At 41.3% G+C, this 24260-nt stretch overlaps 1 protein-coding gene across 1 annotated transcript; it reads left to right on the top strand.

The window, feature by feature from the left end:
• The first annotated feature begins 6378 nt into the window (after nucleotides 1-6378).
• LOC114042553 (interleukin-1 alpha-like) lies at nucleotides 6379-20220 on the top strand. The gene is made up of 7 exons (XM_027861240.1): nucleotides 6379-6413; nucleotides 7488-7542; nucleotides 8556-8604; nucleotides 10011-10221; nucleotides 13655-13816; nucleotides 15261-15391; nucleotides 19118-20220. Exons 2-7 carry the CDS (start codon nucleotides 7496-7498, stop codon nucleotides 19316-19318), a joined length of 801 nt encoding a protein of 266 aa, XP_027717041.1. The 5' UTR covers nucleotides 6379-6413; nucleotides 7488-7495; the 3' UTR covers nucleotides 19319-20220.
• Nucleotides 20221-24260: the final 4040 nt, after the last annotated feature.

Here is a 24260-nt window from a genome sequence, read left to right as displayed (position 1 = left end):
TAGGAGAGATTTGAGAAGGTAGACTTAACAAGAGATTTGAAGCAAGAGGAGAGGGTCAAAGATGAATGCCAGGGGGCAGCTAGGTGGTACAGTGGATAGAACACCAGCCCTGGAGTCAGGAGGACCTGAGTTCAAATCTGACCTCAGACACTTGACACTTACTAGCTGTGTGACCCTAGGCAAGTCACTTAACCCCATTGCCTAGCCAAAAAAAAAAATATGAATGACAGGTTGAGGAACGGAGTCATTAGAAGGATAGAGGTGCTCTAAATAGAACAAGAGGAGTTTGATGAAGGGGCTAATTTAGCAGAGGATGATACACTACATATTAGACATATTGAGTTGGAGATCCCTATTGAACATACAGGTGGAGATGTCTAGAAGGTAGTTTGATGATAGGAGACTCAGCTGACTGTACCAGTCATTTTGGCTGCCACATTACAATGACGACTCCTATTAAATTGGCAATCCATTAAAAAAAATGGATCTTTCTTCAGACAGACAGTTGTTGTTTAAGCATGCCTCCTTCATCTCATACTTGTGAGTTGGAATATTTTATTTTTGGCAAGTATAAGACTTTACATTTAATTCTGTAAATTTCATCATTTTATATTTAGTGTATTGTTCTAACAAGTCAAGATTGGCTTGGGTCTTAATTCTGTCATCCCATGAGCTACAGTTTTGTGACAGCTATCTCTTCCATCCAAGTCATTAATAAAAATGTTAAACGGCAAAACCTCTGGGGCATTCCACTAGAGCCCTCCTTCCAAGCCGACATGGACCCATTAATGGCTACTCTTTGAGTCTGACCATTTCGTCAGGTCCATCTCAAAGCACCATCATCTAGCTCCCATCATCTCTCCACTTCATTCATGAGGATGAAAGGAGAAGCTTGGTCTCATGCTTTGACGAGGTTTAGGTAAAATCTCTAGAGTTCCACTAATTCATCAGTAGAATGAACCTGTCCAAAAATAAATAAATAAACAAACAAATAAATAAATAAATAGATAAATAAATAAATAAAAGGAAATGAGGTCGTCTGGCATGACCTGTTTTTGATCCTGCCAAACTAGATCTTGAGGATCACTGTTTCCTTTTCTACCTGTTCATCCCTTTAATTATACATTCTAGAATTTTGTCAGGATTTAAAATCAAACTCACTGCCCTATAATTTGTAGTCTTCATGTTCTTTCTCTTTGTGAAAACAGGGGTAACATTTGCCTTCTCCAGGCCTTTGGGCACCTCTCCGCAATCTTCAAAATCACTAAGGGTGGCTTATTAATTACATCTCTTAGTTCTTTCAATACCCTGAGAAGTAGTTCAGTGGACCTGGTGATTTGTGGCCTCTTAGTACATCCTTATTTGGGGTTTTAATTCATTATTGTGGAGTCAATCATCTATCCCAAGCATCAACCTATACCATCTCTGATCAATCAATCAATAAACATTTATTAAGTGTCTAATATGTTGCAGGCACTATGGTAAGCATTTGCTTTGATGTTGTGTTGTTGAGTTGTTTTTCAGTCGTGTCCAACTCTTCACAACCCCATTTGAGGTTTTCTTGGCAAAGGGAGTGGTTTACCATTTTCTTCTCCAGCTCATTTTATAAATAAGGAAACTGAGGCAAACTGGGTTAAGTGACTTGCCCAGAGTCACACTGCTAGTTAGTGTCTAAAGCTGGATTTGAACTCAGGAAAGTGAGTCTTCCTGATGTCAGGCCCAGCACACTATACTCTAGGCCACCTAGCTGCCTTGGTGAGCATTGGGAATACAAAAACAGGGACCTCAACAGATACAGGGAGCCCCCCAGTTTAGCTGTTTCACACTTTCTGTGAATCTAGCTGAATACGGCACAATTACTAGAAAGAGAAGTAAGAAACAATGTGCTTCCTGTCCACCCCAATTCCTTTTTCACTTGTCAACCACAGGCTTATGTCACAATATTATAAAAGGAATCCATGATGCAAGCTCCTTGAAGGCAAGGATGATTTCATCTCTGTCCCTGTAATCTCCCAGTCAAGCACAGTGCCTGACATAGAGTACGTCTTAACAGAGGAATCCTGGACTTGGAGACAGGGAAGCTTTGAATCCTGCCCTTCGATGTCTAATTAGGGGCAGCTAGGTGGCACAGTTGATAGAGCACTGGCCCTGGAGTCAGGAGGACCTGAGTTCAAATCCAACCTCAGACACATAACACTTAATAGCTGTGTGACCTTGGGCAAATCACTTAACCCCATTGCCTATCAAACAAAAAAAGAAGAAGAAGAAGAAGAAGATAAAAGAAAAAAAAAGATATATAATTAGCTGTGTAGCCATGGGTAAATTTCTCAATTTCTCTGCCCCTCAGTTTCCTCATCTATAAAATGAGGATTATGATGCCTGTTGTAACTAACTCACAGAGTCAGTGTAAGGCTTAGAGGAATAAAGACCTTTACAAACCACAAAGACCTAGACCAGGAGTTCTTCATTGGACTCTAGGAACTTTTTCTTTCAAACACTTAGGTAAGTGGGGCAGCTAGGTGGCACCAGCCTCAGACCAAACACTTGACACTCACTAGCTGTGTGACCCTGGGCAAGTCACTTATTCCCAATTGCCTTAAAAAAGAAAAAAAAATGTTTCAAACATTTAGGTAACTGAGGTCCAGTATAACTGGCTTTCTTTGTAATCCCATGTGTTTTATTTTCTGCATTAAAAAAAAAAAAACCATGATTCTGAGAAGGGTTCTTAGAATTCATCAGATTGATGCAAGGGTCCAGGATGCAAAAAAGGTTAAGAACACTTAGTCTAGACAAACATCCCCTATTATTATCAGTTGGATGGAAATTGTAAATGACATAATCATATTTGTCCTTACTCTGACAAAGAGAGGTTTAGAAAGAGTCAAAGCAGGGGAGAAACAAGACAAGAAGGAAGAGGGGGAAAAAATGATGATGTTTGTTGGGTACAATGGACATTTCCACAACAACATGGGCATCACCAGAGATGTGATTAAACCCAAATCAGAACTTGATAACTAGACCTTAGAGACAAATAAGAAAACAGGGACCCTGGATGATTAAAAAATTTGCTCACACCCACACATTTAATTTGTGGCAGAGAAAGGACTATACCTAGATTTCCTTCTCATTCCATAGCCCATCAGGACTCTTCTATCTAGCATACCAGTCTATGAATGAATAATCCTTGTGGGAGACCCCACCACATCAGTATAACTACTCCTGCTGCCCCTTGGATCATGAGTGTGGACCCAGAGCTCCATGCTTCCCTCTTTACAGGGGGGAACAGAAGTACGGTGAATATATTTCACTGAGTTTAAGATTAACTAGCTTTGCTACTAACCATGCCTAAAAGCATAATTGGACACAACATTTGCAGGCTGATTACCAGGCAACAGATTAAATCAACTGTTTCGTTAACCAACATCTACTTAGCACTTGACTCTTACAACAGTTGAAAAATTGATTCAGTTACTGCCATAGTCCTTTAGTCATGTATAGACATGGGCACAAGGAAATATAGAGAATGTACATGACGCCAATGCATTGTTGGTGGAACTTTGAATTTGTCTAAGCATTCTGGAAAACAATTTGGAGTTAGGCCAAGAGAGTGATAAAAATGATCGTATCCTTTGACCCAGTGAATCCACTGCTAGGCAAATTCCCTAAGGAGGTCGAGGAGCAAAAAAAGACTCCATATACACCAAATGTTTATAACAGTCTTTTTTATAGTAGCAAGGAACTAGAAACACAGAAGTCCATCAATTGAGGGTTTGGGTATATCCACTAGTCAGTCAATAAGCATTTCTTAAGCACCTAATATAAGCCAGGCACTTTCCTAAGTGCTGGGCACCACTGGAATTATGGAACTTTCATTCTGTATGCTGTTTCCCTAGTCCCCACCCTTAAGAAGCACGTGATCTAACTTGAGATACAGACAGGGGTGTGCTGGATCCAGCTGGATATGGCTTGGGAGAAGCAATTATTAAATTTCCAGGGCTAGAGTTTATACCTCAAAATGTGCAAATTCCTCAAATTGGGGCTTAACTTATCATTTTCTTGATTGTCTAGACTTAAGAAAGTGATGGACAAAATGTTAATAATGAAAATTAACTTTAAAGGAATCCTGTATGTACATTTTTGGAAAGCCAGTTGCTAAACATTTACCAGCACACCCTTGCATACAGAACATACATACATAAATAATTATTTACATGTTAGATCTTCACAATGACCTTGTGAGGTAGGTACTATTATTACCTTCATTGTACAGAGAAAGAAATTCAGTTTGAGAAAGGTTACAAGTGACTTGCCCAGGGTCACATAGCTAGTTAAATGTCTAAGGCAAAATTGAAACACAGTTCTTCCTGACTCTAAGGCCAGCCTCTGTCTTCCCTATAGCACTGTGGAAAGAGTGTTGGGCTTGGAATCAAGAAGACCTAGGTTTGAATGCTGCCTGATTAAATAGGCATCAAAGGCAGGTCTTGTACCCAGACTTTTCCTGATTCCAAGACCAGCTCTCTAGCTCCCAGGTACCAGCAATGTATAACCTGGAGTTTTCAGAACTCTCCAGGCTTGGGCAAAAGCTGAGTGACAGATAAATCCATGCCTCTTGCGATATTTACACTGTCCACCCTGACTCTCCTGTCCCCTAGACACACCCCTACACACATCCCCCATCATTCCTGCCTGTAATCAAGGGCAGCCTTTGTCTTCCACCATCTCTAATGTCTACCAAGTTCTGAGCCCTCACAGGACCAATGTCTTTTACACTGTCACCCCACATACTCTCTCCTTCCTCAAAATTTCAATAGAAAATATTTTCAAAGAGAGTCACAGGAAGGAAGTAGTCTAGTGACCACACAGTTACCTTAGTTAGCCCCTTGATGTCTGGGAAATTCTCTTCAGAGGAGGACTCAGTGCTTCACTAGCCAGATCAAGTGGAATTGTTGATAGTGAAACTCAGGGTTTTTCCTAGATTACCAAAGAGAAAAAAATATTCATCATCACAGGAGCCCAATCTCTGTAATGGCTCAGTTACTACTCCCATAGGAAGGGCTAAGTGATGAAATATTACATATAAGGAGCAGCTCTCAGGCCAATCTTATGGGAGCTTACGGTGCACAAAGAAGACAATGAAATAAGATCAGAAAAGTAGATAAGAGACAGGGAACATTAAAGATCCCCAGAGATGTTCCCAAGTGACCCAACCCACAACTGTCATTTTTATTTAGCTGAACCCCCTTGGTACTTGAAGCAAAGTGCTTTGCGGTTGCACCTGAGTTAGAACCAGGAGGAATGGTGATGATGGATGTCAAAACGTATTCATTGTGATGGAGAAAACAAGGCAGCAGTGGGAAAGGCTAGATCATATTCCTTTCATTGTTCAGTCGTGCCTGACTCGTGACCCCGTTTGGGGTTTTTCTTGGCAAAGATACTGGAGTGGTTTGCCATTTCCTTCTCCAGTTCATTTTACAAAGGAAAACTAAGGCAAATAATGTTCAGTGACTTGCCCAGGGTCACACAGCTAGGAAGTGTCTGAGGCTGGATTTGAACTAGGGAAGATGAGTCTTCCTGACTCCAGGCCCAGCGCTTTATGCACTATGGCACCACCTAGTCCTGCCCAGGGCAAAGAGGAAGGTATCTGGAAGCCACTAGTTTCTCCTGCTTTCACCAGGCCCTGACTTCTCAGGGGTCCCACTGCAGGATAATCATGTTGGAATTTGTGTGAGGTATGAAGGGCCCAAGTTTCTTTTCAAAGGTTCCTATTTCAGTTGGTAAAAGCCCCCCACCCACACTCCCCAGCTTCAAATCCTGAGAAATCCATCCCCTGGACAGCCCTCCCCATTGCAGTTGGGCTTATCACCAGGTCTCTGAAAAATGAGCTTTCAACAAAGCCCAGGTTGTGGCTCCCAATGTCAGCAGTGACTAAACAGCCTGTCCCATCCAGTCCCCAAAGTCATCACTCCTGACTGGGAAGTGATACTCACTCATTTCTCTATTACTTCAATGCAAATGCATTACATTGTATCAAAACTCTTTGGTCAAGACAGCCCTGTGGGGGTAGGTAATATGAGTGTGATTATCCCCATTTTACAGATGAGGAAAGTGGGGCTCTGAGAAGAGAGGATAACTTGCCCTCCAGTCTCCAAGTCTGGAAGTGGCGGGGCTGGAGGCTTGAACCCGCATCTCTTGAAAACCAAGCCCGGTGAGCAACGTTCCTCACTGGACAGCCAAGGTCAATTGCCTTCACTATGAATACCAAAAATATTTCAGAGTGATTTCTGATGTTATGCAATTACTAGCCACACCTCTTCAGGCAATATATGCGTATATATAAAGGCAGTTGGGGCACTGCAATCAGTCACAAGCCTCCACAGAGAGACGCAGTCACCCACAGCCTCGGGACACAGGAGGTAGGTAGTGTGACTGTTCCATCTCCAGCTTGAAACACCTCTGCATGCTTTTCGGCTTCAGCTGCCATCTGTGAAGCTGCCTGGGCTGAAGCCACAGTCTCAGTATCTTCCTGTCTGTTTGGTACTAGGCAAACACTGCCTTACCTCACTCAAGCTAAGGGGCAGTGTGTGTGTTGGGGTGGGGGAGGTGGGGGGAGGGGGTTAGGTGGCAGGGGTGGGGGAGGGGGGAATCCTTCAAAAATGATCAGGAACAAAACATACTGATTTTTCCCAATTTTGCTTTTTCTCTCTTGAGTTTTTATAAGAAAGTAAAATGGGCTCCATCTAGCATTAGTACCTGGTAGAATGCAGGTTCGGTAAAGGATGAGATGCTTTCATTTATGTCTCTGTATGCTCACTGCCTGGGGCAGCGAGGGGATGTAGTGTGTAGGCCAGGCCCAGAGTCAGGAAAACTCATCTTTCTGAGTTTAAATCTGGCCTCTGTCACTTACTAGCTGTGTGACCCTGGGCAAGTCACTTAACCCTGTCTGCCTTAGTTTCCCCATGTGTAAAATGAACTGGAGAAGGAAATGACAAACCACTCCAATATCTTTGCCAAGAAAACCCCAAATGGGGTCATGGAGAGTCAGACATGACTGAACAATGTTCTCAGTGCCTAGCACAGTGCTTAGTACATACTAGGAGCTTATATCATGCTGGTTGGATTGCTGGCCTATGATCTTACAATCTTATACATTTGTGAATTAGGTCCTGTCATATCCATTTGGATTGGGAGCTTGACTCCACTGATACCAGGTGCTTTAACCAAGGCAGCTGATGGTGCAGTGGATAGAGTACTGAGCCTCAGTTCAAATCTGACCAATCTCAGATAAATTTACTAGCTGTGTGACCATGGGCAAGTCACTTAAACTCAGTTTCCTCAACTGTCGAATGAGGATAATAAAAGCCTATGCTTCCCAGGGTTGTTACGAGAATGTAATGAGATAGTAATTGTAGTGTACTTAGTGTAGTACCTGGCACACAGTAAGTGCTTAAGAAACATTTATTTCCTTTCCCTTGCTTTTCTCATCACAGAAGTTATCATGGCCAGAGTCCCTGACATGTTTGAGGAGCTCAATCCCTGCAACAGGTGAGCAGTCATTTTTCTTTGTTTTAATGCCACGAGGGCAAGAGAATCTAAATGCTGGTTAGCTACACGGAGAGGATAAAACTGAATTGTCCAACTATTAGAATTGTGACCAGTGTGGCCACAGGCCAACAAGAGATTCCATACAGATGTTGTGTCCCAGATCTAGAAACAGGGCAGATCTCGATAAAAGCTTAGGAAAAACAAAATCCAGACAAAGTCTGAAGAAATCCTGTCAGAAGGAAGGATGACATTTCAGAGAGTAGTTTATAAGAATGCGCAAGAACTGGTCTGTGCATTTCAGCCTCAAGTTCCTTTGCTGAGCTACAAGTGATCAGCTGCCTGAGAAAGGAAACACAAACTTGCCAATACTAATCAGAACTATGGACTGATTTTGTGTGTGTCTGCATGCATGCATGTGTATGTGTGTGAGTGTGTGTGTATATATATCCTTTCCCTTCCTCAGTGGGTGGAAGGTTATTAACTGGATCAATGAAGAACTAGAATTATGGAATACTTTAAAGAAATACAGTTTATTCTTTTTAGTAACACTCAAAGAAAGAGTAACAAAATCTTGAAGGGACATTTTGCTGAGGGTAAGCTTTTAGACTTGGTTTAATGAATGTAAAAGAATATGTAATTGGCGTGCAATATTTCTGAGTACAAAGAATTATTCTAAAATACGTGTTAAAGCTATTTGTTCTCTTAACTAGATGAAACATATTGGGTTTTTTAATTGCTTTGATTTGTCTAGCAAACTATTTTCTCAAGTCAGAGCCTACCAAAGAGAACACTAGTGCCGAATTAGAGGGATCTGTGTTAATAGAGGCTTTCCATATGTAAATGTAGGCACGCCGAGCTGTAGGTAATTTCTAAAGATGACGCGAGGGTTAGTGTGATTAGAATCTGTCCATGTGTGCTTCCTGGAAATAACATGATCATTAAAATGTGTTGCCAAGGAGCAGTGACCAAGCAACGAACAAAATAAAGCATTCTTTCTTGCTTTGCTTTTACAGTGAAAATGAGGGATTTATTTTGGATACTGACCAAGTCTCACTGAGTCAGGTAAGGCAGTGCTTGTCAATCTCCTAAGATTTCTGTGCTTGGAGAAATGCGATCGTTTGTCCTTGTCTCCCGGTGGTAGCAGGAGGTCCAATACAGTGAATGGCATTCCCAATTCAAGTGGAATAGGAACAGATTATATTTCATATCATTGGATTTCCTTTGTAAAAGGTACCTTTCTCACACAGTATAGGAATATCTCAAGGACCATTTCTGAGCCATAAATACAACTGTTTATCAAAAGATCATAAAATCTTACAGTTTGTTGAGAATGCAAAGGGCAAGTCTAGTTCTATTATTTCAAAATGAGGGAATTGAGGCCCTAAAAGGTGAAATAATGAGAGAGAGAGAGATCGATATAGATATATAGATAGATACATACATATATATACACACATGTATACAGATATACATACATCGATATATATATATATATTTTTTTACATATGCATGTGTGTATACAGGCATACATGCTTATATAAAATACAGCTAGGTGGTGGGGTGGATAGGGTATGAGGCTTGGAATCAGGAAGACTTATCTTGCTGACTTCATATCTGGCCTCAGACACTTACTAGTTGTGTGACCTTAGGCCAGTCACTTAACCATGTTTGCCTCAGTTTCCTCTTCTATAAAATAAGCTGGAGAAGGAAAGGGCAAACTACTCTGGTATCTCTGCCAAGAAAACTCCAAATAGGTCACAAAGAGTTGGACGTGACTGAAAAATGACTCAACAACAACAGGGGTGGGGGAAGAAGTCTAGTGGGCAGCTCTAAACCAACAAACTCTTTTCGAGACAGCTAAAAGTAAGTCTTTCTGACTCCAGGCCTGCCACTCTAACTGCCCCCACCCCAGGTACCAAGGGATTTAATGACCGAGGCTGCCCTCAAGATGATTTTGTTAAAACAAACCTTGGAACCAGACTCCATTGAGAGAGATCACTCTTATCTTATACTGGGTACTCAGCAACTCCCTCCCAATCGTAATGGCAAACAGCTCCTCCTTTCTTTGCCAAACTCAAGTGTCTTTGTATAGTCTGTGTCTCCTCTTCTAAAGTCCTCTCTAAGTGTCTTCCCCACCAGCTCTATGCAGTTGACTCCCAGTTATCTAGAGGAACGTATACTTTGATGCCTTAGCATAAGTATCTCAATTATTATCACCCATTCTTTCCTCAGCTCTTGCAATCTGGGTTCTACCCCCCAACATACGCTACTCTCCTGAAGCAGCTTTAAGATCACCACTGACCTTTGAATCATTGAATCAAGTGGATTCTTTTCTGTCTTCATCCACCCTGAGCCCTCTGTAGATTTTCACCACTTTTGACCCCCCTGGATAATTTTGTTTGTATTTTATTTATTTATTTAATTTATTTCTTTGTTATTATCTAAACTATACTTCTCTTTCCCTGCAGGAGTCCTTCTACCCTAGTGCCAGCCCATACCACAAAGAGAACTGGACAAAAGTAGAGATTTCTGAGCAGACGCACCATCTTAACTTACAAGAGTATGCGGGAGAAACAGTTGTCCAAAGGGAAATAGAAAAGAAGAGACAACTTTCCAGGAGCCATCCCATCACCAATGATTACCTGGTTAACGTTGGCAGCATTCCAGAAGAAAATAAAGGTAAATACCAACGTCTTTTCCTCCATTTTAAAGTGAACAGTAATAAGAAAGCGTGGGTGATATTGAATACAAATTCAAAAATGGAGAAAAAGTATTGATAGGTTGCCATCTGCAAAGAGTAGCTTCATCAATGAGATTATAGTCATCAATATTTTAAATAACATTTCCAACTGAATCTGCTCTGGGGAATTATAGACTCTGTCTAATAAGTTTCTTAAGAATGTGAGCATCTGGAGTATTGTGTGCCCCCAAAGGGCAATGCAGCATTCACAGCTTGTACAACACGAGAGCCTGTATTTCTTTGCCCTTCTCCATTGAGTAGAGTTGGCCTGAGCCATACGTAGGTACTTTGCCTAGTAGCCCTGGCCTCCTGAGAATTGCTCCAGTCCCTCCACTTGTATGGCACTGCTCTCTCTTCTCCTCCAACCTGTCTGATCACTTCCTTTCAGTTTCCTTTGCTGGATCATCATCCATGTCCCACCTCCACATTGTAGGTGTCCTGCTAAAGCTCTGACACTGTCAGTTCCCATGGACTCAGTTATCAGCTCTATTTAGATGACTCCTAAATCTGTATCTCTAGACCTCCTCTCTCTCCTAAGTTGCAGTCCCACTTTATCAACTGCCTTCTGGATCTCTCCACTTGGACATCCAATGGTCATCTCAAACTCAACATGTTCAAAACAGAACTCATCTTCCTCCCCCCACTTCACCTAAATCTTTCTCTCCTCCAAACTTCCCATTTTTGTTGATCCTTTTAATCACCTGATTCACAACCTCTGAGTTATCTTCTATGCTTCATTCTCCCTCATCCAACCCCATATCCAATTGGCGCCAATTGGTGTCAATTACACTTGCACATCTCTCACATTCATGCCCTTCTCTCCACTCAGATAGCCATCATTCTAGCTCAGCTTTTCAACAACTTTTCCCTGGACTACTAGGAGCCTCCTAACTAGACTCCTGGTTTCCAGTCTCTCCCTTTTTCAATCCATCCTCTACACAATTGCAAAATAATCTTCCCAAAGCACAACTCTTAACAAGTCACTGCCCCACTCAGGAGGTTTCACCTACTTCCTATTGTCTCCAGTATACACCAGCTCTTTAATTTGGTTAGTCATTCAAGCTCTTTTAATTCTAGTTCTTGCCTGAATTTTTGGACTTAATGTTCTGTTCTAAGTATTTTACATTCCAGCCAAATTGACCTCCCTGCTATTTCCTAAATTCAGCTTTCCACCTACCACCTCCAAACCTTTGTCCTCCATTCTGAAAATGAACACCCTCCTTGTGTCCATCTTAGAATTCTTTCCTTCCTGCAAGGTTCAGGCCATTCTCAGCTGTCATCTATTCAAGGAATGCATTCCTTCCTTATAGCTACCTCTCATGTGCCATATCCTATGGGAAACCTTTCCTGATTCCCCTAATTTTTAATCAAATGATCTTCTATTTGTTGCCATCTCCCTGGTAAAAACAAAGCTCCTGAAGGGAAGGGATTTTTTTTCATGTCTGACTTTGTATTCCCATGACTTAGAAAACCCTCTTGCACACAGAAGTGCTTAATAAATATTTATTGAATTGTAAAAAACAAATGACTCTCACCATGACTGAGGCTACTTCATAAAAGGAGGCTGACCTTTATAGCAGCTGTGTACTAATTCCCTAGTGGCTAGTAGCCTAGTGGACCAGATTCCACCTAAAGCAGCATGATCTATACCTTCTAAATGTGCACGTTCTTAAGATGCTTATTGGAGTAATTAATAATTTCCCAGAGTAGATCATTTGGAAATGCTATTTCAACATGTTGATGACTCCATGAGTTCATCAGTGAGGGTACTCTCTCCAAGGGTGCAGGTGGCAACCAATCTACACCTCATGCTGTGTGACTTTTGGCCAAATCGACTCAGATTCTCTGGTTGGGGGCCCTCCTCTGCCTGTTGGGGAGCCTTCTTCTATTTCTTGACATTGACAAGTAGCTCTCCATCAATTATCCTTCACTCTCAGTACCTGACTGACCCACTTTTGTTTTCTTTCATACATCAAGTGAGCATCATGGGATCATAGCTCTGGGATTGGGAGTGGCCTCAGAGGACACCAAACTTTTCATTTTATAGATGGAGAAACTCAGGACCAGAGAAGGTAACTGACTCTCTTCAGGTCACTCAGGTGGGAATGAGTAAAATCAGGATCACATTCTGCCTCTTCTGATTCCAAATCCAGTGTTCTCTCCCAAAGAGCTGTCTTACTGTTTCTCAAGTACACTGTGATACATTAGAATTGACTTTCACCCATAAAGTGCTTCACAATTTTCCTTTGGGTGACTCACAATTTTAAGTTTTCAGATACTGCAGAATTTCATGACTTATAGTCATACAGTATCATTAGAAGAATACTGATTTTTAAATGGTCTTTCACACACAAACACACAGGCACATACACCCTCAGGATGAGGGGTCGATAAAAGCACTGTTCAATTTCCCAAAGGCAACCCAACCTGTTCTGTTCTTCATCTTTCATTCTGGTCTCATTCCCAGCATCTCTTCAAGGTATGTGTCCTAATGGACAAGCTTAAATGGACTGTCCGTCTAATTGCAAATCAGCTTGGATAATAGGTATTAGTCATCCATGGTTTTTCCTGGTTGAGAAACTCAGGCTGTATGATTGAAAGCTCAGCAAAATTCTTCTGAATGATTGTAGGCCTTCTATAGGAATCACTACGTGGTACCAGGGCTTGATGCAAACAGTCAAATTTCTAAGCTAGACATCATTGAGCAACACTTTTGGGTGTTTCATGCCTCACTTGATATTAACCATCAGAGTCATTGAATAAAGTTGTCTGCATTGTTACGATTTTCAATATTACTATTTCCATTTTTAAAAATAGGAAAGGAAGATGGATTGCTGGTCCTGGATTCATTTTTTTTTCTTTTTCTTTTTTTTTTTCTAAGGACCAGGTACCAGAGAACCATGGAGAGGCAGCATAATAGAATAGAGAGAGATTCTTATCTGACTATCTGACTGTGTGACCTTGGACATGTCACTTAACTTAGAGATGTTTTTGAAAGCCCCTGATCAGCTCAGAATAAAGTGAATTTCACAAATGGTCTCATGATGAGGAGATCATCATGATAACAAGGGGCTTAAGACAAGGCCAATAATACAAAATCAACGGAAAGGTAGAGTTCACAAGGACCAAAATTCTTGTTGTAGCTCTGTCACTGTCCAACTCAAGTCAAGATGCTCTTATTAAGTGCCTACTGTGCTGCAGGCACTGGGTTAAATGCTGTCCAGTTGGGTGCCTTTGGGAAAGTCACTGAAGCTTGTTTGTAGAATGAAGAGATTGGACTGAATGGTTTCTACGGTCACTCCCAGTTCTAAAATACTTGGAGTCCATAATGCTTACTTGGGGCAAAGTATTGATGATGGCTGTGTTTTCCAGATGTAATCAAATACAGGTTGGACTCCACCATTCAAAACAATGTGGTGTATGAGTTCCACTCCTTTATAACTGACCAAAAAGTGATGGACCAGAAATATCGGAATTTAATACCACGCGAAAATACCCTGAGAGCTATCGCTATACAAAATGCGACACGTGAAGGTAAATTACACACCCTACTTGCTTCTTTTTCTCTGATCTGTCAGACTCTCTCTTTTCAAAGGGGAAAACTCTCTGGGTCCTTAGCTTTACCCACTGCTCATTTTCAAAGATGGATGAAATCACTTTACTGCCCTACAAAATTCGAGGTAGCATCTCATGACAGGGAAGTGAGAGACTAGTGCAAAACAGAGGGCACATTTGTCGATGTGGTCAATGTGGGAACATATTCTTCTTGACTGTTTTTATGTCACAACAGGTTTTTATCTCCCTTTGGGAGGATAGAGAGCCAGTGGGAGAGAGGGAAAAAATAAACATTTGATCAGTGAAAAAAATACCAGGTAATGATAGAAATTCCTATCAGACAGTAGATGTCTAAGGATTCCACTTCCATAGTGGACATTTCTTAGCTAGGCTGTGAGTTTAACAAAAAATGCATAGTCCTCCTCAAAATAAAGAGAGGGATTTGGCATAAGCATCATCATCATCTCCAACTTTTCCTAAAGAACATGTCCAGTGGTACAATAGACAGACAACTTGGTGGTGCAGTGGATAGAACACTGGACCTGGAGTCAGGAATATCTGAGTTCAAATCCAGCCTCAGACACTTACTGCCTTTGTGACCCCAGGCAAGTCATTTAACCTCTATTTGCCTCAGTTCCTCATCTGTAAAATGGGGACACACTGGAGAAGGAAATGGCAAACCCTTCCAATATCTTGGCCAAGAAAACCCCAAATGGGGTCATGAAAAGTGGGCACAACTGAAAGGACTGAACAATAATAATGAGCAAAGTGCTATGGGGATTAAAATAAAACATGGTCCCTTCTCTCTGGAAGTTTATGATCTAGTTAGGAAGTTAGCTCTACATATTTACTTAGACTGGCAGATCCAAGTCCAAGACTGGACTTGGAATTGAGAAGACCCAATTTCAAGTCTGGTCTCTAAGCAGCTCTGTGACCAAGGAAAGTCCCTTAACCTCTTTCTGCCTCAGTTCCTTCATCTGCAAGATGGGGACAATAGTGGCATCCACTTCACGCAGTTAGTGGGAGGATCAAATGAAGTAGTGTATGTAAAATGTTTTTCAAACCTTAAAGCTTCATAGAAATGCTAACCATTATTTTATTCAGTCATTTTTCAGTCACGTCCCACTCACAGTGACCCCATTTGGGGTCTCGTTGGTAAAGATAATGGAGGGTTTCACCATTTCCTTCTCTGGATCATTTTATAGAAGAGGAAACTGAGATAAACAGGGTTAAGTGACTTGCCCAGGGTCACACAGCTAAGAAGTGTCTGAGGCAAGATTTGGATTCATGAGAATGAGTCTTCCTGACTCCCGGGTCAGCCCTCTATGCATTATGGCATCACCTACCTGTCTACCCAGCTTTTTTTAGATTGTGGTATTTTTTAAAAAAAGTAATTTATTATTTTCTTGTTCTTTTTTCCCAGTGACGTTTGACATAGGCAGGTACATAACTCTATCACCTGCACCAAATAATGGGATTGCTGTGACTTTAAAGCTCTCAAACACAAACCTGTATGTGACTGCAAAGAAGGAAAATGAACCTATACAGCTACAGGTGAGCAATCCTTAGTATGCCTCTTAGATTTTGGATTCCTGACATTATCCTTAAAAGGACTAAGGAGCAGCTAGGTGGTGCGATGGCTAGAGCACTGGCCCTGGAGTCAGGAGGACCTCAGCTCAAATCCAGGCTCAGATACTTACAGGTTGTGTAACCCTGGGCTAGTCACCTAACCCCAACTGCCTCCAACAAAAAAAAAAAAGAGGGTTGGGGCACTCCTTTATAATCATCATGCCCTTCCTTCTGCCTTTTCTACATTATTAAATTATGAAATGGTTGAGTGAGTTCTCCATGAAGCCCCATAATCTCTTTAGACCAAGGTTAAGCAGAACTCAGTTTCAGAACTTTTTATTCTGAAAAAGATTCAGAGGGCAACAAAGTCAACATGGCCCAGGAAGGTGATGTGGGAGACAAAAACAAACTAAAAGCAACCATCCCCAGTTCCTTTAACCAATCCTTGTACTCCAACATCCTGGTTGCCTCCTTCGGGACCCTCTCCACATAACCCATGTCCTCCTTAACTCTGAGTGCCCAGAGCTGCACACAGCTGCCTGGGTGAGGGCTGGCAGTAGGAGCAGCAGGGGTGGTATCTTCTCCTATTCCTGGGAGCTCTATCTCTTCTAAGCTTCTTGGAGCTGTCTCATCATGCCCTGGTCTCATGTGGAGCCTGACTCCTGCTGAAGCTCTCACACCTTTGTCAGAACAGCCATGTGTCCAGCTCTGTTTCTCCCATCTTCCACTTGGGTGACCCAAGTTTCAGACTTGCTAGTTATCCCCTTTGAATTTCAGCCTAACACTCTAGCTTTCCAAGATCTATTGGATCCTGACTCCATCATCCTGAATCCATTTGATTCTATTTTTACCTATTCCACATCTCTCTCTCTCCTAGTATGGATCACTAAAGAGATGGTTGCTAAATATCTAGAAAGGGAAGCAGTAATTATAAAGAACCATCAGGGCTTCATGAGAAACACATCAGACCAGACCTGCCTCTGCTAAAGAAGCAGATGAGATGGATTTGGCCAATAGTGCTTAACTGGGTTTGAGCAAAATTTTTGATGAATGATTTAATTGAATATAAGTTGGAGGTTGACTGAATATGGCAGGGTCTAGTATCTAGCCCACAGAAGTTTTCTGTATTAAAGAAAAATTCACACTCATCAAGAATCACTTCAATGCATTTGTAGATTATTCTCACAAAACTTTATAAAAATGAGAAAGAAGGCATATAGGTTAGTAATTTTTCTTGGTCACTTTTTTATATTAATGAACTATAAGATTTTTTACATGCTTCTCATCCTTTATATGCCTCTTGGATTGATCCTTTTACTTTCTAACAATTGTTACCTTCAGCATAAACCTGTTCTATGCACACTTGCTCTAATCTGATTGCTTTTACTTTTTTTTTTTTAGTGCCATTTCTGTGTCCTTTCTAAGCACATTAGGGATTGTGATATTACACTCCAAAAGCAGTGGCTCAACTGGTCTTGTTTGTAAAAATGACTTGTTATAACAATTTTTGCAGATCTTTTCCATATTTTTCTGTTTGTTGTCCTCTTTCTCTTTTAATAGTGGGGATGACTGCTTAGGTGGACTTCAATTAAGATTTCTTTAAATTAATTTTACTCTCCATTGCTTCTATTCTTTATGAGGTAATAGTGCTCATAAGCTACCATCATCCTTCTCTGTATAATTTTATAAATGAGTTTATATTCTAAATCCACATGCCTTTTGACCACCATCTCTCCTTGCTTGCTTAAATAAGTCAAATGTTTGTTGACTAGGGCACTCTTTAGGTTCTTTCCGTCTTCTTGTTATGGTCATTGATTTATATTAATTACATTTCTACATGCAATCATTAAAAAACAAAGAAGAAGAATTCACACAGTCACCTAGACTTGGCATCAAGTCCAACTTTCAGGTGAATGAGTTACAGCCCTACTCTCAGCAGGTGGAGCTGATGGACAGAACTTACCCAGCAGGCTCCTGAAAGAGCTATAATGACTTCACAGTTACTTCTCAGACGGCCTAGAAGCTGTGCAAACTACCCTAGTAGCAGGCTTAACTGCTGCACATGGGGTGGTAGGGACTCAACTAACAGTATTACCCTTATATATTTTCAGCCATTTTTTTAGTCGTGTCTGGCTCTTCATGACTTTATTTGGGGTTTTCTTTGCAAAGATACTAGAGTAGTTTGCCATTGCTTTCTCCAGTTCATTTTACCAATGAGGAAACTGAGGCAAACAGGGTTAAGTGACTTGCCCAGGGTCACACAGCTAGTAAGTGTCTGAGGATGGATTTGAACTCACAAAGATGAGTCTTCCTAACTCTGGGCCAGGCATTCTATCCACTGCACCACCTAGCTGCCCCTACCCTCATATAACCTCACCCCAATTTAGGGAAAGATTTTTTTAGTAACCTTAAATATTGGGAAGTACACTATTTCAAGTGACTAAGTTGCTGGTTCCAATTTCTCCCAGATTGTAAACTCCATAACAATATTCCACATGTGAGTTTGTACAGTGCCTGGCACACAGAAGACTCAATAAATGTTTGATAAATGAATAAAGCTATGATCCACAGGTAAAGTTGAAGACCCCCAAGCTCATAGCTGTGCCCCCAAACTCAGTCCTACTTGAGGTAGCCTTTGATCTTTCTACCCTACAGACGTGCTCTCCAGAACTACTAAATGTGGCTACTCCTCTCAAGCCAAGTCACCACACACTTATTAAGCACTTACTATATGCCAGACACTGTGCTAAGTGCTAGGGATACAAAGAAAGGTCAAAACAGTTCCTGCCCTCAAGGAGCTTACATTCTAACAAAGGGAGCACGGGAAACAGCATGCAAAAAAAAATTGTACATAGAAGACATATACATGGTAAATTGGATAGAATGAAGGCCTTAGGATTTAGGAAGGGCGGAAAAGGCCTCTTACAGAATGTGGGGTTTGATCTGAGAACTGAAGGGATCCAGGGAAGTCAGGAAATGGAGCAGTCCAGGGCTACATGCAAAGGATGACACTGGACAGAAAGAGACAATGCTAGCAGCTGAGTCCTAGACCTCTTCCCTATATATGCAAAGGTTAAGATTTTTTTTTGCCTTTTTTTTTGGTGAGGCAATTGGGGTTAAGTGACTTGCCCAGGGTCACACAGCTAATAAGTGTCAAGTGTCTGAGGACGGATTTGAACTCAGGTCCTCCTGACTCTAAGGCTGGAGTAATATCCACTGTGCCACCTAGCTGCCCCCAGCGGTTAAGATTTTTAGAGGTTTTCTAGTCACCAATTCCAAAAGTGTGACCAGAAAACACTTAGCTCTACGTGGCACCAAAAAAAGAGTGTGATGCTCCTACCTCCTTCTGCCCACCCACTGCACCCCCTGACTGCCTCTTTCACCATTCTCCCTTCTTTATAAGAGAACAGGATGAGGGGTAGCTGTCACTGATCATCTGGGCTATCACCCAATCAATTGCACTGAAATCTGTCATTAAGAACCCTCAAGAACCTAGCCAATAGCTCACAGATGTTCAGATTCCTCAAGAATCTAGCCAATATGGCAGATCTTTAATAAACCTTGAAAAGAAAAGAATTGATTGGCCATTATTAATGGAGAGAGGAGAACACTGCGTCTGGTAGGCCAGACGCTGAGGGACTAAGTTGGTTTTCTTCCACCTGCCTCCACCTGTTCACTTAACAAGCCTGCTCTCTTCTCTTTTTCCTGAAGGAGATTCCAACGACACCGACCAAGCTGGACGGTTCTCAGAGTCCCGTCCTCTTCTACTGGACGGAGCATTACACTTACAGCACCTTCGCCTCTGTCGTCAATCCAGAACTGTTTCTGGCTACCCAAAACGACGATTTTGAGCCGGTGATCATGGCAACAGGGATGCCTGCTTTACTTCACTTCATAGTGAGTGAGGAGTGAAAGCACAGACTTTCCAACAAGGAAAGACCTCTGCAGCACTCTTGTCATTAGATCGTGTCTTTAAGAGCTGAGAGGGAACCTCAAAGGGCTTCTTGTCTGACTGCTCCATTTTGTATGTGGGGAAACTGCTTACCCAAGGTTAGTCAGAAAGTAAGTGTCAAGAGGCAAAATTTAAACCCACACCCTAACTACAGGGCCACCATACTTTCCACTGAATCACACTACTGTAGTCTAGCTGTATGATCATGGTACGTACTATGTACACGATGAAAACAAATCCTTTACTCTCAGTCATGTGCCATGCAGAGGGCTTTAGGATGAACCCTTGTCATTCTGAATGAATTTTTGTGAACAAGTTATGAGAGTCCAGTGGACCCAACACTAACTCACGATTATTATTTACTATTTTGAGAACACCCTACATTTTACAAAGGGCTAGTCATTTTAATTAATATTCTTCATTACAGTTTCATGAGGCACACTACTGACCATATACCTATCTGAAAGCAATATCATTAGAGATGTTGGTACTATTCTAATTATATTATGGAGCAGTTAAGTGAGTAATGACAGAAATATATATTTTTATATATAATGAAATCAGAATCAGAACCCACAACCCCAGAATCTTTTTGCCTGTTGCTCGGAAAACTTCTTGCTTCTCTTCTCATCTTTGTTTGCTAAGAGGGTTTCAGATAAGTAATACACCTCAGTTTGCCATCTTTAAGAGAGAGAACAATTCCTATCACCTTCCTACCTCAATGGCAACTAGTAACAATATTGTCATTTTGATAAAACATTTTGACAGAATCTGTACCATGGAATCATGAAATTCAGAGTCGAGAAGATGCCCTCAACAGCCAACTAGTCCAATTTGTACATGGAAAAAAAAAAACAACAAATGGTTAATCAATCTACACTTGGAGATCTCCAAGGAAGGGAAATCTATCTCCTCTCAAGCCATTCCACTATGTCAGAGCTTTAATTATTAGGAAATTGTTCGTTAGTTTTTTCCCTGATGTCAAGCCAAAATTTTGACTGCCACCCATTGCTCCTGGTTCAGTCCTCTGGAGAAAAGGTCTAATCCCTCCCCCATGTAAAAGGCTTTCAAATACTTGAACAGAACTCTCATGTTCCCCTTTGAGTCTCCTCTCTTTCAGGCTAAACACCCCCACTTCCTTCAACCTAGCCTGAAATGTCATGAATTCAAGGCTCATCACTATCCTGACTGCTCTGCTGTTTATCAGCATCTTTCTTCAACTATGGCACCCAGAACTGAACCCAGTACTCCAGATGAGGACTGATGGATGTTGTATGAATGCAAAGTATTTAAATGAATGCAAAGTATTTAAAACAATGCATAAAACATGTACATCTATGTGTTGCCCCACTGCAACGCCCAGACATTAGTGTATGGAAAGAGCAGAATAACAAAATGACTATCACCTAGCAAGCTCTGGTGTACCAAAGGGCCAAGGCAGATGAAAGCAAGAGGAGATCAAGGATTCCCCCGTGCTATGGCCATTGTCTACTCTGAAAAGAGTTCTTGTCTAGAGATCACAAAAATTGGGTGTAGAATCCCCAATCTGGAAAGGATCTCAGAGGACAGACTAGTCTATCCCTTTCCCAAAGCATGAATCCTGTCCACAGATTTTCCACAAGTAATCTCAATCAAGCCTCTGCTTGATGCTCTCTGGTGACAGCTCCATGCTAACTGGTTTTCCATATACTTCAGGTGAAATCTGCCTTCCTGTACATTTGGGTTGAGTGGCAGGTCACACCTAAAAGGTGACTTGGACAGGCTAAAAGTGGTTAGTGGGTTCATGCAGCTTTTAGGGCTCTATGTGAGAAATCAAATGAATGGTGATGGTAGTAGTGATGTTAATAACATATTTAGGTAACACTTTGAGGTTACAAAGTGACTCCTTTCCGACAACCTTATGATAGTGCAAATATCATCCCCATTGTCCTCATTTCCCCCTCATAGAGCCCTCTCTTTATTTAAGATATACCTCTGGCCCCATCTTCTGCCCAGAGTTTTCCCTAATCCTCCTAGTTGCGAGTGCCTTTCCTCCTAAACTACCTTGTGCTTACTTACTTTGAATGCAGTTTTATTTATTCACTGGATATTTATTCTTCATTTTCTTATATAAATGTACATGCTATCTCCCCCTTTATAATGTAAACTCTTTGAGAGTAGGAATTATTTCAAAAAGGCACATAGTGCCTAATACATATTTATTGATTAATACATGCAGGTACATGCATCCATGTATTTATATATTTATTCATTGTTATTAACATATTTAAAGATTTATTGTTATTACAAACATTAAAAGAGTAAACAGATTTAAAGACTCAACTGAGTATGTTTTGATTTATTTCCAAAAATGCCTCAGTAAACTGATATGAGACTGGCAATTTCTTGCATGTGGGGACAATCATTGGTTTTCCTTTGAATGAAGACTAGACATTGTTTCCAGAGCCTGTCACTGCTTTGAAGTGGTCTGAGTGTTTTGGCTCCCGAACTAACAGTTCTGGGTGAGTTGGCCCTTTCTAGTTGACCATTCCCAGTGGGTGACCACAGAACCAGCTTCCTTCAACTTGGACTTCAGAGCAGCTATGAATATTGTATCCAAGGCCCCAGTGGACAGCCTAGGTATTCATATAAAAATGAAATTAATAGGGGGGTGGAGCCAAGATGGTGGAGTAAAAGCAGTGACTTGCTTGAGCTCTCCCCCAAACCCCTCCAAATACCTGTAAAAAATGGCTCTAAACAAATTCTAAAGCAGCAGAACCCACAAAAAGACAGAGTGAAACAAATTTCCTGCCCAAGACAACCTGGATGGTTGATTAGAAAGGTATATTGCACTGGTCAGGGAGAGGAACACAGTTTGGCATGGACATACAGGCCTCAGCAATCCTGGAACAGGCCTCAGAAGACTGAATCACAGGCAACTGTGGTGGTTCCCAGACTTCTCAACTCATGAACACCAAAGACAACTTAGAAGGTCAGTAGGAAAAGTCTGTGTCTGCTGTGAGAGAGAAGCTGGTCCCAGCCCCAGTCCTCGAGCTTGGCCCGCAGGGCAGCAGCTGCCTACTGAGCCTCCAGCCCACAGACTGAGGGGGAATTGAGTGGCAGATCAGAGAGAGATTGCAGGGATCTCTCTGCTGGTGCAGGATTCTCTTGCTTGGCCTGTGCTTGGATGTGGGTCACAGTTCTGGGTGGCGGTCCTGGGGCAAAGAAGAGTGTTATCGTGGTGGAGCTAGTAGTGGCTGTGGAGAGGAAGCCCTCCTCACAGTTCCAAGACAGAAAAGAGTGCTTGTGGTCACTCATAGACAAGAGCACAGGCCAGGAAAGGAGTAAACCCCTCACTCTTGATCATAGCACCTTGGAAGAACTGAAAATTTACAGGTTCTTAAAAGTATCTCTGAAAATAGCTGCACAAAACCCTTGAAGCTTGGGACAGTACATTCTTCACACTGGAAACAGACCCCAACCTTAACAAAACATTTGTAACTCAAGTAATTGGCTGGGATCACGAATAAGCAGCACAAAAAGAGCCAGACCATAGAATCTTACTTTGGTGACAAAGAAGATCAAAACATACAACCAGAAGAAGACAACGAAGCCAAAGCTCCTACATCCAAAGCCTCCAAGAAAAATATGAATTGGTCCCAGGCCATGGAAGAGCTCAAAAAGGATTTTGAGAAGCAAGTAAGAGAAATAGAGGAAAAACTGAGAGTGATGCAAGAAAATCATGAAAAACAGGTCAACAGCTTGCTAAAGGAGACCCAAAAAAATACTAAAGAAAATAACACCTTAAAAAATAGCCTAGCCCAAGTGGCAAAAGAGGTCCAAAAAGCCAATGAAAAGAAGAATGCCTTCAAAAGCAAAATTGACCAAATGGAAAAGGAAGTCCAAAAGCTTACTGAAGAAAATACTTCCTTAAAAATTAGAATGGAGGGGGCAGCTGGATGGCACAGTGGATATAGCACTAGCCATGGATTCAGGAGAACCTGAGTTCAAATCCAGCCTCAGACATGTAACACTAGCTGTGTGACCCTGGGCAAATCACTTAACCATTGCCCAAAACAAACAAAACAAAAAAAAAATTAGAAAAGAGCAATTAGAAGCTAGTGAGTTTATGAGAAATCAAGACATTGTAAAACAAATTGAAAAGAATGAAAAAATAGAAAACAATGTGAAATATCTCATTGGAAAAACAACTAACCTGGAAAATAGATCCAGGAGAGAGAATTTTAAAATTAATGGACTATCTGAAAGCCAGGATCAAAAAAAGAGCTTAGACATCATCTTTCAAGAAATTATCAAGGAAAATTGTCCTGATATTTTAGAACCAGAGGGCAAAATAGAAATTGAAAGAATCTACCCATCTCCTCCTGAAAGAGATCCCCAAAGGAAAACTCCTAGGAATATTGTAGCCAAATTCCAGAGTTTCCAGGTCAAGAAGAAAATACTGCAAGCAGCCAGAAAGAAACAATTCAAGTATTGTGGAAACACAATCAGGATAACACAAAATTTAGCAGCTTCTATATTAAGGGGCCACAGGGCTTGGAATATAATATTCCAGAGGGCAAAGGAGATAGGATTACAACCAAGAATCACCTACCCAGCAAAACTGAGCATAATCCTTCAGTGGAAAAAATTGGCATTCAGTCCATTCTTGATGAAAAGACTAGAGCTGAATAGAAAATTTGAGTTTCAGATACAAGACTCAAGACAAACATGAAGAGGTAAACAGGAAAGAGAAATCATAAGAGACTTATTAAGGTTGAACTCTTTACATTGTGCATGGAAAGATGATATTTGTAACTCATGAGTCCTTTGTCCATATTAGAGCAGTTGGAGGGAAAAAAATTATATGTATGGTTAGATAGATAGATAGATAGATAGATAGATAGATAGATAGATAGATAG

This window comes from Vombatus ursinus, unplaced genomic scaffold, assembly GCF_900497805.2.
Source record: "Vombatus ursinus unplaced genomic scaffold, bare-nosed wombat genome assembly UNPS02014599.1, whole genome shotgun sequence".
Taxonomy (NCBI): Eukaryota; Metazoa; Chordata; class Mammalia; order Diprotodontia; family Vombatidae; genus Vombatus; species Vombatus ursinus.
The sequence above is the reverse complement of the archived record's forward strand: the minus strand, read 5'-3'. Positions and strand labels throughout refer to the sequence as shown.